General features: G+C 43.5%; 1 protein-coding gene across 3 annotated transcripts in view; it reads right to left on the minus strand.

The window, feature by feature from the left end:
* The window catches only part of USP24 (ubiquitin specific peptidase 24), a 1,909,144-nt gene that overhangs the window by 1,379,700 nt on the left and 511,843 nt on the right, over window positions 1–17,601 (minus strand). For all 3 annotated transcript variants that reach the window (XM_086952711.1, XM_086952716.1, XM_086952707.1), the window contains exons 25-27: window positions 4,455–4,565; window positions 4,274–4,372; window positions 4,023–4,193 (exon numbers count right to left, since the gene is read on the minus strand). In XM_086952711.1, coding sequence (XP_086808837.1) covers window positions 4,023–4,193; window positions 4,274–4,372; window positions 4,455–4,565 — 381 coding nt within the window. The remainder of the gene's footprint in view (window positions 1–4,022; window positions 4,194–4,273; window positions 4,373–4,454; window positions 4,566–17,601) is intronic.

A 17,601-nucleotide genomic window follows, 5' to 3' on the forward strand; every position in this document is an offset into this window, starting at 1 on the left:
TCTGTCGCTCACAGTCACTGTTATACGTCACACCGATCTTAACTGTGGTACCAGCAACATTTGGTGCTACTCCTGGGCACCTGTTTCACTATAATCCAAACAGCGACCATGGGTGATAAGGATGCCAAAAACTTTAAAAGTCCTAAAGCCGAACCCAAAATCCACTCTCGCCGGCCAAGGGGTCAAGGGACATGAACACCACTTTGAACACGATTCTCCTTAAGCTTACCGAGGTTCATGAAATAGCGAAATCCACCAGAGAAGAAGTTGCTGCGGTGAGGCAAGAAATTAAAGACACCAATATGCGACTCTCAGGCTCTGAAAGCAGGATCAGCCAATTATAAGACTCGGAAGTAAAAGTGAGCAAGTCCCTAAAAGACCTTTCCCTATTTACTTCGTCAATGTCACGCCGCCTCTCGGAGTTGGAAGACAGAAACCAACGGGAAAATTAAGAATTTTTGGAATTCCGGAAGGGGCCGAGGGCAAAGATGGACTGTATACTGTTCTTGGAATCATGGTTTCCTCAGGCCACTAATCTCTCCTTCGGCACGCCGCTGGAATTTGATCGTGCACACAGAGTTCCTACCCGGCTCACTCACCAGCAAAGGGGCCCCGAGACCAATTGTATGTAAACCGCTCAGGTATCAGCACGTGGAACAAATATTGACGTTCATGCGTAAAAACAATCACATCCTTTAGAAGACTAATAAGGGGTACATTTCCCAGGATTATTGCAAAGAAACTGTTGCTTTGAGGAAAAGTTTCCTGGCACTTCGTCCAAGGTTTCGCCAGCTTGACTATCAATATGGCTTTGTGGGCCCGGCACGCTTTCGGGTAACGATCCAAGGCGTCCCACAAGTATTCACGGATCCTTTACACCTAAAGAGGTTTCTCGATGGTCCAGAAGAGTCGGAAATGGACACTGCAGCAGCAGCATCAACCGAACAAGGACACGATCACTAGCCTGGCCGTCACAAGAGCAATGGTCTAGCTCTAGACTCATTCAATAATTAAAAGGGTCTACCAACTCTAGTGTCCTCATTGCCTCACGGTCTTAGGTGGGAGTAATGCTGAAAGCTTGGTAGGACAACCTACCTCTTAATGACATCCGCTGGGATGATGAACGTTCAGGCATTATTGTCCATTGAGGTTTGCTATATGTCTATAAGCTCATGTAGGGATAACCTGATCACTCGGGTGATCTGACCCAAGTAGGACTGCATTATTTAGCAGTCTCTTCTAGAATAAGTTGGAGGCTTAAGTTTATAAGAATGTGTGGTGTTCCTTCATAACGCTTGCCATAAGTATTTAACATGCTTTGAGGGCACGTACGCTCTTTCGTCATTTGATGGTGCAGCGCTTTAAAGATATGGTTAAATAAGCAATATGGTAATCACCAACGACAGCTCTGCTGCATGTATTGGGAAGCTGTGGTTATTTTCCTGAAAGTGGGTCAGTTGCAAATATGGATGTTGCATTAGGTGCGCATGTTATAGGGATGCATTGTGCTTGGACTAGTTTGTTACGGGTTCATGAAGATCATAATCTTCTTCGGTTCAGCAACATGCTTTGTCTCCAATATTGTTAGAGGTATGGGATAGGTTAAGTTTATTGCCTCTGATTGTCTCAATTGAAAATATAATGGTCGTACCAGTTATGCATTCTTTGTGGATGCATTGTGTCTCGGACACATTACTGTCAGGCTTGTGCAGTTTATAATGTTCATAATGTTTATCATTGTAAACACTGTTTTACTATGTTTATAAGCAAGTTACTTTCGTACTTTGCCACGGGAGAGGGTAACTACTGCGGTTGCTTCTCCTTGGTCGCCACGCTCCTGGTGTATTGTGTGGGTGGGGGGTTTGGGTTGGGTATTTGGTTTTATTTTCATGTGTGATTCCTCTCATGTCTTCCCTCTTGTCTCTATCCCCTCTTCACCTCTTGTCTCCGCTTGCTTGCAGCAAAACTTTACACACCTGTAGTGATGGAAATGCTCCAAGTGTGTACATGCACGCCAGTCCACACCATTCATGGGTCCGAGGCTCCACACACGAAAAAGGAACACAGCCATGTAGATATTTTTCTAGACCTATCAGGCTGACTACAAGATCATTCACCTTCTTGTCTGATAGCGACGGATAAACAGACTATAAAAATAGTATCACTCAACGTTAAGGGGCACAATCATCCAATTAAAAAAAGGAAAATTCTGGATTTATACAAGCAGAAGGGTGACATTATATTGCTCCAGGAAACTAAAATAGACTCATCATAATTCAATTCCATGAAAAACAAACTTTATAGTGAAGCGATTGGGTCTGACGCCATGGGCAAAAAGAATGGGGTCCTCACTTTAATCGCGAAGCGGGCCAATATAGATGTCTTACATAGTAGTGCAGACACTAAAGGCAGGTGGGTCTCCACCAAACTAATAAAAGGTGGGAAAGAGTTCTATGTGACCAATGTATACGCCCCCAATAAAGATGACCAGGATTTCTGGAAGGAACTTGGTTCCCACATTGACACGATCCCAGACACAGTAACACATATCATGGGTGGTGACTTGAATCTCCCAATGGATCCCCTTCTAGACAGACTCACGATGTCCGTTCCGGCCGACCAACTCACATAAAGCATTGCTTAATCTCTGTACGCGTTTTAACCTAGTTGACTCATGGAGGCTGATGAACCCAACAGGCAGAGATTATACCTTTTACTCCCCGCACCGCATGGCTCATACTCGTGAATAGATTACCTGCTCACATCTGCTCACGCTAAAGGAGACACTGAAGCCACCTCTATTGAAGCGCGTGTGGTCTCCGATCATTCATGCATTACGATGGCTCTGGCATTGCACAAAATGGGCAAAAAAACGACCTTGTGGAGATTCAATGACGCAGTACTGAAAAAGAAAGCACACAGGATTGCTATAGAAACAGCAATCACTGACTAGCTTAATCACAATAAAAAAGGTGACACCTCGGATCTTACAAGATGGTAGGCACTTAAAACAACAGTTAGGGGAGTAATAATCAAAATACGTGCAGCCATGAACAAAGATGCGAACTCCACTCTGGCTCGCTTAGAAGATGAGATATCTGTTCTTGAGAAACGCCATATTCTCTCTAAAGACCCCTCGATTCTCACGGATCTAATGAACAAAAAGTACGAATATAACAAAATCATTAGTGAAAGGGCGGGTGTCTGGCTCCAACATCAGAAAAACTTTAAATTATGCCATACGAACAAAGCGGGCAAAAGCCTTGCCTCTTATCTAAAATTTAAACTACAACAATCTACTATCAAATGTATAGTGGACAAATTAGGTACAGCACAATCGGATCCCAATAAAATTGCGGACCTATTCAAGAATTTCTATAATGACTTATATAGTAGAAATAAGGACATCAATAGCGCCAAAGTGGGGATGTATCCTGATAAATGTCAACTCCTGGCACTCACAGATCAAGATCAAATCGCGCTCAATTGCCCCATTTCCGAATCAGACATTGCATGAAAGCACATATGTCACAAGTCGATAGACTCAGGTCTAACCCCATGCAGATGTGACATTTGGTCCATGGTACTCTGCTTAACTGAATTTGGAAAAGGCAACAAAGAAAGCTTTGGATTAACATTGGATGGGCACAGAAAAAAAACTGCTGGAGTGAAATGTGACACTGTGTACATAGGAATTGGTTGTCACGGCCGGCAGAGGTGTAGAGCCGAGGGAGTAGCTGCTTTGTGACACCTGTTGGCACCGGGGAGCTATTATGTCAAGATCCAAGATCCAGTCTGAGAACGGATGATACCAAATGGCTGGAAACCTGCAGCAGAAGGTATGCATCACAAAGACATGCAGTGACAGATTTTTCACTTACCAAAATCCTCATCAACCATTACATTTACAGTGTGCAATGTATCAGCCACACACTACACTATTCTATAAAGCAGTGGTACGTAGAGGCTCATCTCAAAGAACATTAATCACACCGTCCATACTGCAACATATTGACACTCACCTGTTCCATGGCATAGGATGAACTAAAGACCCCACTACTGCTGCTAGAACTTGCAGATGAATCTGCAGAACTTCCAGAGGGTGTGCCACTTCCTGATGTCTTAACTGTAAGTGCTTGATCATCGGAGAAGCCCAACTGATGTAGTAGTTTCTGATCTCGGTTCACTGTTAGCTAAAAAAAAAAAAATTCATTCTTGTCAACTCTGGGAAAAAAAAAATTCAAGAATATGATGTAAATTTGCTTGCACTTACAAGACTATCATTTGCAAATATCTGTATATTGTCCATAGGACAGTTCAGTTGCTTAGCTATTTTCCATCGGACGCTCCCCACAGTTTCATTGCTATGGGCCTAGAAAGAAAATTAAAAAATATTACTTGCCTTATAATATATGTTAAGCAGATACTGAATTTCATTTTACCAGAAAACATACCTCCACAGTAAAAGAATCTTTGGTCGATTCATAGATCACGTTGAGTGTTAAAAGATGTCCATGAAAAGAGGCACCATGAGGAAGAATAGTTCGAGGAACCGAGTAAAGATCCTTAAAGAGACAATAGTGGAGTAAAAATAGAATTCATTTAGATGTAAAATGAATAACACATAGAACATGCATTTACTTTGAACAAACCCAATTTTAACAGTTTAAGAGGAGGGTTAAACGTCTTCTACTGACATAAGAATTAGCATTTTTGCAATTGAGAATATCATGCACCCTGAACAAACGTGGTTTACAGTCCTTATAAAAAGGATACTTCCAATATCTACTGTACATATAACCTTGATACTCTAGTCTAGGGAGAACAGAAATCCCCCCACTGAAAGGAGGTCTACTGCATGGAAATCATCTCTCTCAACTGACTGTGCTTAGCCTACCAACACCAGAATCAAGATTGCATGGCATCTGTAAACTTTGTGATTTTGTTTTGAGTCTGTCAGACTGAAGAACCAACATCTGGGACTCAATGACACAAGGACCCTCTAAAGAATCACTCACACAAATGGTGCCTTTCTACGGTCATTTTAGATTTAACTAGGTTTATTGTTTTTATTAACAAACAAGACTTAAGAGAATGGGCCAAACAATTAACCTTCTGTCTTTCCAAACTGCCACACATGCAATACCCGAACTTCTTTGACCCATATAAACATAGCTATCTTACCTCTTTCTCCTAAGGGATCATTTGAAGAGCTATTATTATCTAGGGCACAATAGTTCCCTTGGGTCCATTGGCTGATAGCGCAATAAACTAATCAAGTCTTATTCATAGTCCCACCCCAACTCTTTTAAATATATTGTCAGTTATGGCTAGCACATTTCTAAAAATGCCATCTACTCTTCATATTCCCCTGTCATCAGATCAGGTGAATATGTTTGGGAATAGGATTTCTTAGAAGAATAACTGCTAGGGTATTAAGCAGAGCAATATTGTACATTGCCAGAAAATATATAACATGGTGTTTTTGCCTTCACATCTTCTCCAAAACCAATTTAATGTCCACTTGTCTAATTTATGAAGATTGTCTGAAGTACAATACCATTGCATCAATAATTTGCACAGAAAAGGACAATCATGTCACACTCCTTTCAGTTTTATGAGCTTTCAAACAGGCTTTCTTGCTCTACTCCAAAAAGCGTTCTACCTAGTTTCCTTTCCTTTGAGCACGTGAGTAGTTCTCTTTTTGATCTTGCTGTATTCTGTGAGAAACGTGAATATGTACCCAATAATCAATTTGGCGTTCAGAGCTCTATTGTGCCTACTTTCCAAAGCATGTCAGTTGTCAAACAAATCCTTTTTATTGTGGAGCACGTTATACATAGCATAACCTTGCCACAGGACAATGTTCCTAACTCTCACAGACCTCTATTTGGAGGGATTAATGCTACTGCTTTTTGCACAAGTCTCCTAATTTAAGCACCCATTTTTCTTTTATGTGCTTAACCCCTTTTCAAGTAAGGCAGGTGTAAAAGCTGCATTGGAACCTATTGCTGCAAAATGGAACTGGAATTATGCTAGACGTTACTCTTGCCAACCTACTGAATGTCCATGGTGACGCTAGTGACAGGGAAGCAATACATCGCTCTTAGCCTATAAACTACAAAGTTCAGCTTGCAATCCATTATTTGTTAACAGCATATGATGACAATTTCCACTACAATGAAGGCTTTCAATTTCCATTTAAGGGTGAGGATTTTGATCTTTCACGAATACCTTTTCACCCCACAACTGGAACCAATTTAGTATCTATCTGATGATTATGCACACTAACTACCTTGTTTTATTACTATTTCTGATATACATAGTTGTTGATGATATGCTATATATTTTCTGTGCATTGCTTACAGAGAAGTGCACTAATAATATTTACCACTGACTGTCTTTTGGGGACCTGGCATTACTTTCCACTGCAGGTCTGTATGTTCAAACCACAGAATCTAATGAAAGCCCTTTGATGGGAAATATCTATTATGTCTGGCTACTATGCCACTGGTTACTTATGTTATGGTGAACGGTTACCATGCCTCCTCACCAGAGGAAAAATATAAAAGTCGTCACTTGGTTAACAACAATGGAGAGCAGACGCTAATGATAGAGGATGCCAAGCCTGTCATTACAAAATACCTTTGTAATGATAAGCAGACCATCATAAACTTCGGACGGATGTGGATGCAAAGGCTGTAACAAAGGTATGTAAGGAGGTTATGCATCTTACTTGGCAGAAAATAAACTTTCATAATTCTTACCCTTTCAGCATTGGCCTTTACTAATGTCAATTCTAATATCAGCCCGAGGATGTATATTCTACTCTAAAATAACAATCACAAATGCTGTAAGTCTCTTGTGTATCTCCAGCCATTTCCTGCGGGGGCTAAGGAAGGGGCTCTACTAAAACCAAACACCTGACACATGTGTCTAGAGGTTTGCTTTACCTTCCCAATGAGATTAGCCTAAAGGAGTGTTTGAGAGACACAAGTCTATTCTTCCAGCTCCACAGGGTCTAAGGCTATACTAATAATCCTTTAGGGCCAAATGTGAACTCTTGTGGGTGCTTGCGAAAATAGCAGCACATTCAACAGTGACATGAAGGATTCCCAACCCATCTTTTTGGAATGTAATACAATTTGCTTTGATGAAGGAGGTGGGACAAAGGAAAGAGGAGGTCCACAATCTCAGGTCCGTATACTGGGTAATGTAAATGTACCTGCCACACACTACAAAGCTCTCTAAAACAGTGGTACACAGAGGCCCATCAAAGAACATTAATCACACCTTCCATACTGCAACTTGAGAAACACACACACACATTAAAACCAAGCAATGGTAAATGCATTAGGTTTTGCTGTGTGATTAATAAGCTGTTTTGTTGCAAGATGTAGCTTGCTGAGTAGTTGTACAATATAAGTTACAGAAAGTCTGTTAACGTGTTAGGAGTTGTAAATGTACAAAAAGGCAATATATTGTGCCGTTACTAGTGGTATAGTGAGGGTAAGTCATAGCAACATTTTGAAAAATGAAATGAAAGTAGGAAATAGAATTAATTGATGTAGTAGCAATATTGTATATTTAGAGGGGTTAGGAAACCATGGGGCCTTGGCCACTGCACCTGCTGCACCATTGGAATCATGACCCTGTTGTCTGCAAGGTAACTGCACTTGAAACTGCCTGTTTAGTTTGACATGTTAGCAATACTTTGGGTGTAGTGGGGTCCCTAGATCTTCTGGCCCCAGTGCCACTGCACCTGCTGCAGCATTCAAACCAAGCCCCTTTTAACTGCAAGATAACTGCAATTGTGTTTGCCTATATAGTAGTAAAACATAGCAATAGTGGAAGTTTAGAGGAGTTCTGACAACTTTTGGGCACAGTGTCACTGTACCTGCTGCACCATTCAAATCTTGACCCTGTTGTCTGCAAGGCAACTGCACTTGTGACTGCCTGATTAGTATTAAAATATAGCAATAGTAGGTGTTTAGTGGCGTGCTTAGAGCTTTTGGTCCTGGTGCTACTGGACCTGCTGCACCATTCAAAGGATTACCCTATTGCCTACAAGGTAAATGCACTTGTGACTGCCTTGTTTAGCAGAAAAATTTAGCAATAATCTGGGTTTAGTGAGGTCTGAGAGCTCTTGGCCCCAGTCACTGCACCTGCTGCACCATTCACATAAAGTCCCTTCCCTTTTAACTGCAAGATAACTGCAATTGTGACTGCGTGTTTAGTAGTCAAATATAGCAATATTATGTGGAGATGTGTGGCTCAAGTGGTTGGAGCGGCAGACCCTGATGCAGAGGTCTGGCCCGGACCAGGGTTCAATTCCCTGCCTCGGCGGGTCTTGGGCTCAAATTTCCCCGGACCTGACAATTCTCGTCACAGTGCCTATTCCAATCATGGAGTCCCACTCTGCAACTCTGGGCAATAGCTTGCTTAATCTCCACGACGGCCCCTCGCAGCGGGATGCCTGGCTTTCACCTTGGGGATGCCCAGTAATGGGTTATCTAACAGGGGAATACCAGGACGGGTTCCCTAAGCAAGCACTTAGAAACCGGTCGGTGATACAGCGCTATATAAATGAACTACATTTACATTTATATGTGTTTAGAGGAGTTCTGACAACTTTTGAGCATGGTGCTACTGCACCAGCTGCACCATTCAAATCATGACCCTGGTTACTCCAGGTTACTGCAGTGTGGTTGCCTGTTTAGTAATAAAATATAGCAATAATAGGTGTTTAGGGGGGTGCTTGGGGCTTTTGGTCCCAGTGTCACTGCACCTGCTGCACTACTGAAATCATGACCCTAGTACTTGCTAGATAACTAACTGCACTTATGACTGCCAGTTTAGTAGTCAAACATAGCAATGTGTTTAGAGGAGTTCTGACAACTTTTGGACCTGGTGCCACTTCACCTGCTGCACCACTCAAATAATGACCCAGTTGCCTGCAAGATGACTGCACTTGTGACTTCCTATCTAGTTGTCAAATATAGCAATATTTGGTGTTTAGTGGAGTTATGACAACTTTTGGCCCCGGGGCCACTGCATCATTGAAATCATAGCCCTGTTGTCAGAAGTTAACTGCACTTGAAATTGCCGGTTTAGTTTTACATTTTAGTAATAATCTGGGTTTAGTGGGCACAAATCAAGTCCCTTTTAAGTGCAAGGTAACAACTGTGACTGCCTGTTTAGTAGTCAAATGTAGCAATATTATGGTCTTAGTGTAGTTCTGACAACTTTTAGGCCTGTTGCTACGCCACCTGCTGCACCATTCAAATCAAGACACTGTTGTCTGCAAGATAACTGCACTTGTGGCTGCCTGTTTAGTAGTCAAATGTAGCATAGCTCTTGTATATTAATTTTTTTTTACATACAATGTTTATTATAACATTTAGAATTTGATCATAATTATCAAATAGATCAAGGTGAAAAAAATCAATCAGATAATGCCTACAAAGTGCAAAGAAAGGTACTGAGGCACGAATAGGAAATGCCACAAACGTTCTAAGGCTAAATTATCTGCTATACACAACTAAGTCACAAAAAGCCGTGGGAAGAGATCTTATCTTGACACTGAATGGGGCTTAAAAGGTGTGAGCAGCTTTAGTAGAATAGAAGTATCGTAAATGAGTACAGCCAGGGAAGATTAAAAAAAAAGTTCCACACAAAAGCAAATAAACAGTAATTCGGCGTTGGGAACTGATAATAGCCCCCTTTTAAGATATGTTAAATAAAAGCGGTTTCGCAAGCACTGTGCAGGCGAACCCTAAAAAAGTTCTTTGGAAAATTATTTATTGAGCACCTTGTGTGCATAAAGAGAGGGCAACATGTGCATCATTTTTAATATAGGCAATTGGTAACTTTACTGTTTGGGCTTCCGTAAAAGACATTTTCACAGGTCTGTAAATAGGGTAACCTAGTATTTTTTAGGGCAACCTTACCAGGTGGCGTCAATGCTGTATATAAACCAATCATGGAAATACAATAGGAGGACTGGCAGAGTGAGTCCAGAGAAACAAGTGAGCCAAGGAACAAGGATTATGTTAACAGATGTGTGCAGTTACGGACATACTCAGCCAGCCAGATAGAATCTGGACATGTTTTCAGCAACACTCCCCGCACGATGGTAGTGGTGCCATATGGGTATGCGGTGCATTCATTCAGCCCAGGAAGTGACTCAGCAGAGCCACATATAAGTGCCATTTCTGTGTGCTGCTGTCAATTTCTTAATATGTTGTGCCCTTTAAGGATGCAAAGCACTTTAAAGAAACCGCAGGTGACTGTGCACCAACATTTTACTTAGAGTATCCCTCAGGAAGAGAGTTACTGAAGGTTAGTTACTGCTTTTTCTGGCGGGTTCTGGAGCTCCTATCCCCTATACTGCCAGGAGAGATAGAAGGCTAAAAAGGTGAGGAGCATGGCCTGCTGGCCGCTCATGCGCTCCCCAGTCTACACCCTCCCACTTCCGCTACACACGGTGGGAGACAAATCAGCTTCTGATCCCGCTCAGAACAGTGCAGGTGGAGGCAGAGAACTGCTCCATGAAGGAGTGCCCAATAATGACCGACAGGGGGCTAATTTGCATAACGCTTAGCTCCCGTGGAGCCCCAAAATGGGATGGGACACCTCCAACATACTTCCAAAGTGGTGTGGTGGGCTGCAGAGGTTAAAAAATTTCGTTATTCTTAAAAACTGACCCTACTCCTCATCGGGGACTGACCCTGACCCGGGTATTGTTTTTCTTTTATTTCAAGTACTCCCACAGCTGAAGCTTGTTTTATCCATGGGCCCTACGGAGTGGGGACTCGTATTGTTTTGTCATATTGCTGCGTTCTGTAGCCTGTCGAAAGTGAAAGAAAGACTACAACCGGTTTGAAATTTAAATAATATATTGATAATGAATACAATATTTCACATTATGAGGAATACATTTGAATATGGCTACTGTCCCCATTGATTTAATGATGCTGAAAATGCTCAAACATGAACTATGGCTACTTTGAAACTCCCTGCCACTAGAAATTAGGACGAACCCTTACTACGCCAGATTTAGACAGCTTTTGAAAACATGGCTTTTCAAACAGGCACACTACTGAAACTAATACTATGCTATGTTTCTGTTATTCTAGCACCAAGAAACCACGGGTGTATGTGGGCTCTATAAATACTTCTAACATAGAGGCACTTGCTGTGCCTCCCACTTAAGTAGCCTTTTAAAATGCGTCTCAGACCTGCAAGAGCAGTCTGTGAACACTTTTAAACTACAAATTTCACTTAACAAAATAAACAGTTTCCTTTGAAGGAAACCCTTTAATAACTGCAACAGCACTGATCTTCGTTGCCCACTGAACAACCTGGTCCAATGGCATTCCAATGAAGTCCCTGGAAAACACATTCTGTACAACCAAACAACTCAACACTTTGAGGGAAAATATTTTTAATGAACATCTGAGTCAATCAGGACAACAGAATGCAGAGGAAGAGAAAAATGAAACTGTTCACTATTGCATTTTATCACACTGCATCTTTCCAGATAAGCCGTATGAGACTTTTTGACCTGCTGCACTGATTCAAGCAATAGTGCATTCACTTCCATTGATAACCTAGTTTTAATATGGTTCTCAATCCTGACAAAGGTTTATTGATATTTTGAAGTTATGTTATGAATTTTTATTTTAAACATATGCACATCCAAGCCTATGGACACAATTGTTTTAGCACACAGTGAGCCAGTTAGAGGCACTCTCTTCCAAACAGACATACAATGTCTATTGTATTATTTTTGTTTTTCTTTTAATGAGTATGTACATTATGAACAATAAACCTGCATATTTAACAAAAAGTCAATATACTAAAATTGAAGTGGGTTTCTCTCATGTAGCACTTTAAACTACAAGAATAGTAGGCAGGCTTTCTTTCTTGTGGTCGCTTTCCTAGCCTCAAGCATGGCCTTGTAAGAGCATCTACAAGATAGTATAATCTCCGTGTCCATGGGGAGAGTCTTTCAATGGTTTCTTTAGTGGTTTCTGTGCTCTACAACATGGGCTAGCAAACCACATAATCGACTTTATCGGCTGGTAAGGTGGAGGAGTTTTTAACAACTCAGATTCGCCTACATAATCCTGAGTATGCCTCCACGATGTTTAAAGGGTGAGCTTCAGAATCCAAATACGTTGCTATTTCATTACCCTGTACGCATCTGTTCTTGGCATGTAGTGCTGTAGATTCACATGCTTTGCACAAGTCCGCCATCTAGTGTTGGGCTCAGAAGATTAAAAGATGTTTTTGTTCCAAGAAGTTTTCTTTGAGTCACAAGGTTGTGTGACTCCTCCTCTTGGTGATACTGTGCATGGTCATCGACTCCATTTCCAGATTGTTTTGACTTAAAGAGGTAAGAATGGCGTAGTAATATGTATCAGTAATATGATGTAGTTGGGTTTGCGGTGCAGAATGTGTGTTGAACATGGTTCCTAGATATTATTGTGTGGTAGCTGGTTGTAGATATGATTTTGTAGGTTGATTGAGAACCCTAATTGGTGTAGTAAGCTTAGGGTTTGGTGAGTATTTTGTTTGCAACGGGTGAGGTTGTTTGCTTTTATTAACCAGTCGTCTAAATGTGGAAAGACATGGATGTTTTGTCTGCAGAGATCTGCTTCTACTGCTAGACATTTTGTGAACACCTCAGATATTGTGTGTGTGTGGGATGGACAGGTATATGAAGTAGGCATCCTTTAAGTCTAAGGCAGTCATGAAATCTCTGTCAATGAGACCTCAAGTTAACTCAGTGGTATCTTCGTGTTTCTTCCTACTTCGGAAAATAAGGAAGATTAGCCGGATGCTCACTCAATCTGCTCTGACCCAGGTGGTGATGGCTTTGGTGCTGTCGCATCTAGACTACGCCAATACCATCTACCTAGGTCTACCGGCCCTTCTCAGCAAACGCCTTCAAATGGCTCAAAATCAGGCAGCCAGGCTTATTTTCCATCTCCCGCGTTGGCAATCTGCAAGATCATTGTTGAAGCAACTTCATTGGCTTCCTATTACTCAGCACGTACTTTTTAAAGCCGCCTATATGACGTTTAAGTCCCTCCATTCACGCAGCCCTAAATTCATTCAAGAACTTTTGCCCAAGTATACTCCTCCGCGCAATCTACGATTTGCATCACAAACTCTGATTGTCCCCCGTTATAAATCTCAACGCAAAGGAGGACGCAGGTTCGCAACTCTTGCCACTAAATTGTGGAACTCTCTTACCTGTGAAATCCGTTCCTGTGTCACTATTCTCCAGTTTAGGCGACTCCTCAAGACATGGTTGTTTGCTCATGCATTGGCTTAATCTCTCTCAGTCTCTGAGCAGGAATTTCCCATAGTATATCAGTAAGCACCATGAAACCCTCAGGTGAACGTGCGCTCTATAAATTTTTGATATGATATGATATATGAGAGTTGCTCATTTTTGTAATAGAGCTGATATTTCCAGTTGTAGGAGATTCTGCTATTGTATAGATAGTTTGCGTTTAGAAAGTGGAATATTTAGAGGAGTTGTAATGAGCTCCAGACAGGAACCATGTTAGATAATAGCAAACACCCAAAGTCCTCCTCTATTGGGTCCTTATGTAAAGGTACTTGATGGAAAGCTGCTGCCCTAGCTCTTAAATCCTGATACACAGAGGCATCATCAGGTGGTGATGGTCAGGTGGGATAGAGATCAGGGTTTATATCTCCTTGTGGTTCAATATCAGTCATTCCAAGCATTCCCAGGATGTATGTTCTGTGGTATATCATTATCATCCTGTACAATAGGTGAGTGAGGAGATATATAATTGTGGGGAGTTAGGAGGCAGAGTGGCAGGTGGGGGTGGTGTTTGTGGGTTAGGTGAAGTTGGAATATGATGTGCAAAGAGCTAGTGGCAGCATCATTCTTTTTCTTCTTTGGAGGTTGTAGAGGAACATCCAAAGCCTCTTGGAAAGTTTGCTGTTTCTTAGAAGAGTGAGGTTTTGCTGGTTGAAGAACTATTTTCTTTGATCTAGACTGAATTTGGAGCGTTTTCTGCCTCAGATCGAGCCGTTCCTGCATTACATCGCGGATCGGCTCCTGTGGAGATTTCAGTTCCAAAGTGAAACACTTCAGTGTAGGATGTTTCGATTTAAGTGCAGCTGTGGTAGGATCCGAAATAGTATGTTTTTATTTTGGTGCCGAAACTGATGATCGAGGCGTTTCAGACCCATAGGTCGAGGAGTTGGAGGCTTCTGCTGTAGGCCAAAATTTCAGAGCTGAGCCCAAGGATTCAGAGTCAGTTTTTTGGTACATGCTATGGCTTTTTTGCAGTGATGGACCGCAAGCAGTCTTTTCGGACGGAATCTATGCTTTGGATCAGGGGTACAAGTACTCACTGTCAGACTCTTCTGTGCTGGCTGGAGGGTGGCGGAATCTTGCTAAGAATCAGACTGGGAATCGTGTATTGATTCCTCTTGTGCTGCTGATGCGTCCGCGTCTTCCTCCAACAGTGGACCAAAAATATCGAGTCCATTGTTTGTTTACACTGCATCTCTTGGTGTCGAGCATGTTCTCAAAAAGTCTTTTTTTGATTGAAATGACTTCACAGTTTTCCTCTCAATGATGTGGTGAGAGGCATAGGTTGCAAACGGAGCGTTGGTCAGTATGGGGGTAATTTAGAGTGAAACTTAGCAGGTCATTCTCCAAAGGACCAGAGAAGTGAAGTAAAGTACGAGTTACTTACTTTCGGTAACGAAAAATCTGTTAGAGATGATTATAGACGCAGATTCCTTAACATAGAATTATCCCCAGGCGTGAGACTGGATCCGGAAAAAAATTCTGCCACAACACTCCTGCGCGACGGCACAACGTGACTCCGCCCTGCCGTTGTCCGCGTTCGTGACGTCAGCGAGGATACATAAGTCCCACCCTGCACGCCTACGTCAGTTTTCTTCAGAGAACTTTCCGCGCCACAATGCGGAGCCATCCCAAACAAAACTGTGAGAATACTGGAATAGTGTGCGAAAACCCAGCTATACAGAAGGGAAAGAAACAAAAGGTGAGGAACAGCATATCCAGAATAGTGCCAGGCACTAAGGCACCAAGTCACGGAATGGAAGAATAGAGTGCAGCCACTGTAAGCAAGCCTGAAACCAATCGAACAGCTTCCCTGGAAACAGAAAGCATGTGAAAAAGGGCACAGCAGACAAACAAATCTGCAACCACTGCCCGGAGCCAAGAAAGGGTCCAGGGTCCGAATGGAAGCACAATGACAGTTCATCCCCCAACCACACCAGCAGGCGGGGGATCTCCTAAAGGTACTGAGGGGCGAGTCCCAGCCAGGGGACCTCAACCCCCAGGACTGTAATAGTCAGAAGTGCAAGCAACACAAGGAAGCAGGGCACAACAAACTCTACATTGGAGACCAAATGCATGGGCGCAAAAGTACCCAGGCATTCACCCACCAATCACCAGAAAGGAAGGAATAGAGCAACGACAACAAGGTAAGCATCCCCCAGGGAGGGAGTAGAAGAAAGCACTTGCACAAGACTGCCGCCCTGAGCAGGCGAGCGTAGATGACAGAAGGGCCCTTGCAGAAACAGGGATGAAGGGTGAGTGGTGAAGGAATCTGCGGCTAGAATCGTCTCTACCAGATACATCGTTACCAAAGGTAAGTAACTCTTACATCTGATAGAGACTACTAGCTGCAGATTTGTTAATGTAGAATAGATACCCTAGCCATACTCCAAAGGGGGTGGAGGGGTTCTGCAAGAAGACCTCTCCAGCTCAGACGAGCCCAAGACCCCCCCACAGGGGATCTGCTACGGGGACAGGGAAAAAAGTCACGTCCACCGCAGCAGGGAAGAGGCACCAGCCCTAAACTGGAAAGAACCTCAACACCGTGGGGGAACACCTGCAAAAGAGGTAAACCAGCCTTCACCAACAGGAGAAAGCAATACGAAGGGGAGGACTGAACACCCCAAGCCCAGTTAATGTACCTGGTGCCAGCACCGAAAGCCCCAAGGTACAGGCAGCGCAGAGGAAGATGAGCCACCTACAGACTCCAAGGAGAAGAGGCCCAAAAACAGCAAACCATCCACCAGGAAACATACCCAGGAAGAGGGCAGCCGAGCTCATCACAGCTTGAAGCCAAAGACAAAACTGAACAACGCCTCAGCAGTAAAGCAGGTAGAAGAATAAGAACGGCAGCCCACAATGGCCCCACAGGACAAAGCAGGAGCTCCAGGGCCCACGCCAAGGTGGCCGGCCACAGAACAGAAGAGCAGGCAGGGGCAGCCAGCTGCTGACAAAGCCACACAACTAAACACCCGGACCACGTCGGGCTCAGAACAAGGGCAGGGCTAGTAAACGTCCCGAACAACCCCTAAAGGGGACCACCCCGGACAGAACCGATCCACTAAGCAGTGAGAGCAGCTAGAAGATGAGGGGAGTAACAAGTAGGACTGACCAGGTCATCAACCCAGGACTCTATGCCCCCAGACAGGGGCCCAGACCAGACAGAGGCCCAGACCAAACAGCAGGCAAGGCCAAAACACTGCGGCACAACGCCGTAGATGGCCAAGCCACACCCCAGTAACACCATCGTAAAACAGCAATACCAGGAAGGGTGATGAACCCGCCAGGGGGAGTCCACACCCTCCCAGCATGAGACAGAGCTATACAATAGCTACATATACCCCACATAGGGTAGGGCACCTCCCAAGAAACATGGGAACCACTCTTAGGGAAAAAAGAATCCCACATCAGAGGACAAAATCATAGACCTGCAGCAGATACCACAGAAGGCTTAGTATTCAGCCATAATAAACACATTTGTACCACAAAAGGGGCTGAACCAGCAGCCAACTGAAGAGCAGGGCCAACCAAGGACCCAGAGGGCAAAGTATCCCCCACAGAAAGTGTAACACCCGTCCAAGAACCAAACATCAGGAGCAGGTGGGATAACGTCTCCCACCAAGCCCGGGAGGATCAGCAGACCAACCTACTGAGGAGGAGGAGGAGGAGGAGGAGGAGGAGGACGACGGAGCCCCGCAAGAAGACGCTGAATGGCAGAGTCTGCATTAGTATTAAACAACAGGACCCCATCAAAAAGGAGGTCGATGAGACGCTCTCTAATATTTTCAGGGAAAACAGCATCGCAAAGCCAAGCATGGCGACAGAGAGCCACAGAAGGGGCCATAGCACGGCCAACAGCATCAGCAACATCCAAAGCCGTACGAGGAATAAATGCGGCCAACTCTCTACCATCCAACAAATGGCTCCACAGATCAGCACGGGCCCCCTCATGAAAGACATGAGAAAGAATCCCACAGGCTAGAAGTAGCTCAGGTCAGCAAACACAAAGTGTTAAGTGACCTCAAGGCAGCACTGAAAGAAACTGCAGACGTTTAAGACGCTAGTGACTGACTTTGAGCTTCCAAGGGGGCAAATCTTGCTACATAGGTAACTGTTAAATGACTGTCGCAAACATTGGCACACGCTAGAGGACGAACCCCTGACACACCCGATCCTTCACGCGATCCTACAGATGGGCCAGGGGAGGCACCTAGTTACTTGGATATATAAAGCTACAT

This window comes from Lissotriton vulgaris, chromosome 1_1, assembly GCF_964263255.1.
Source record: "Lissotriton vulgaris chromosome 1_1, aLisVul1.2, whole genome shotgun sequence".
Taxonomy (NCBI): Eukaryota; Metazoa; Chordata; class Amphibia; order Caudata; family Salamandridae; genus Lissotriton; species Lissotriton vulgaris.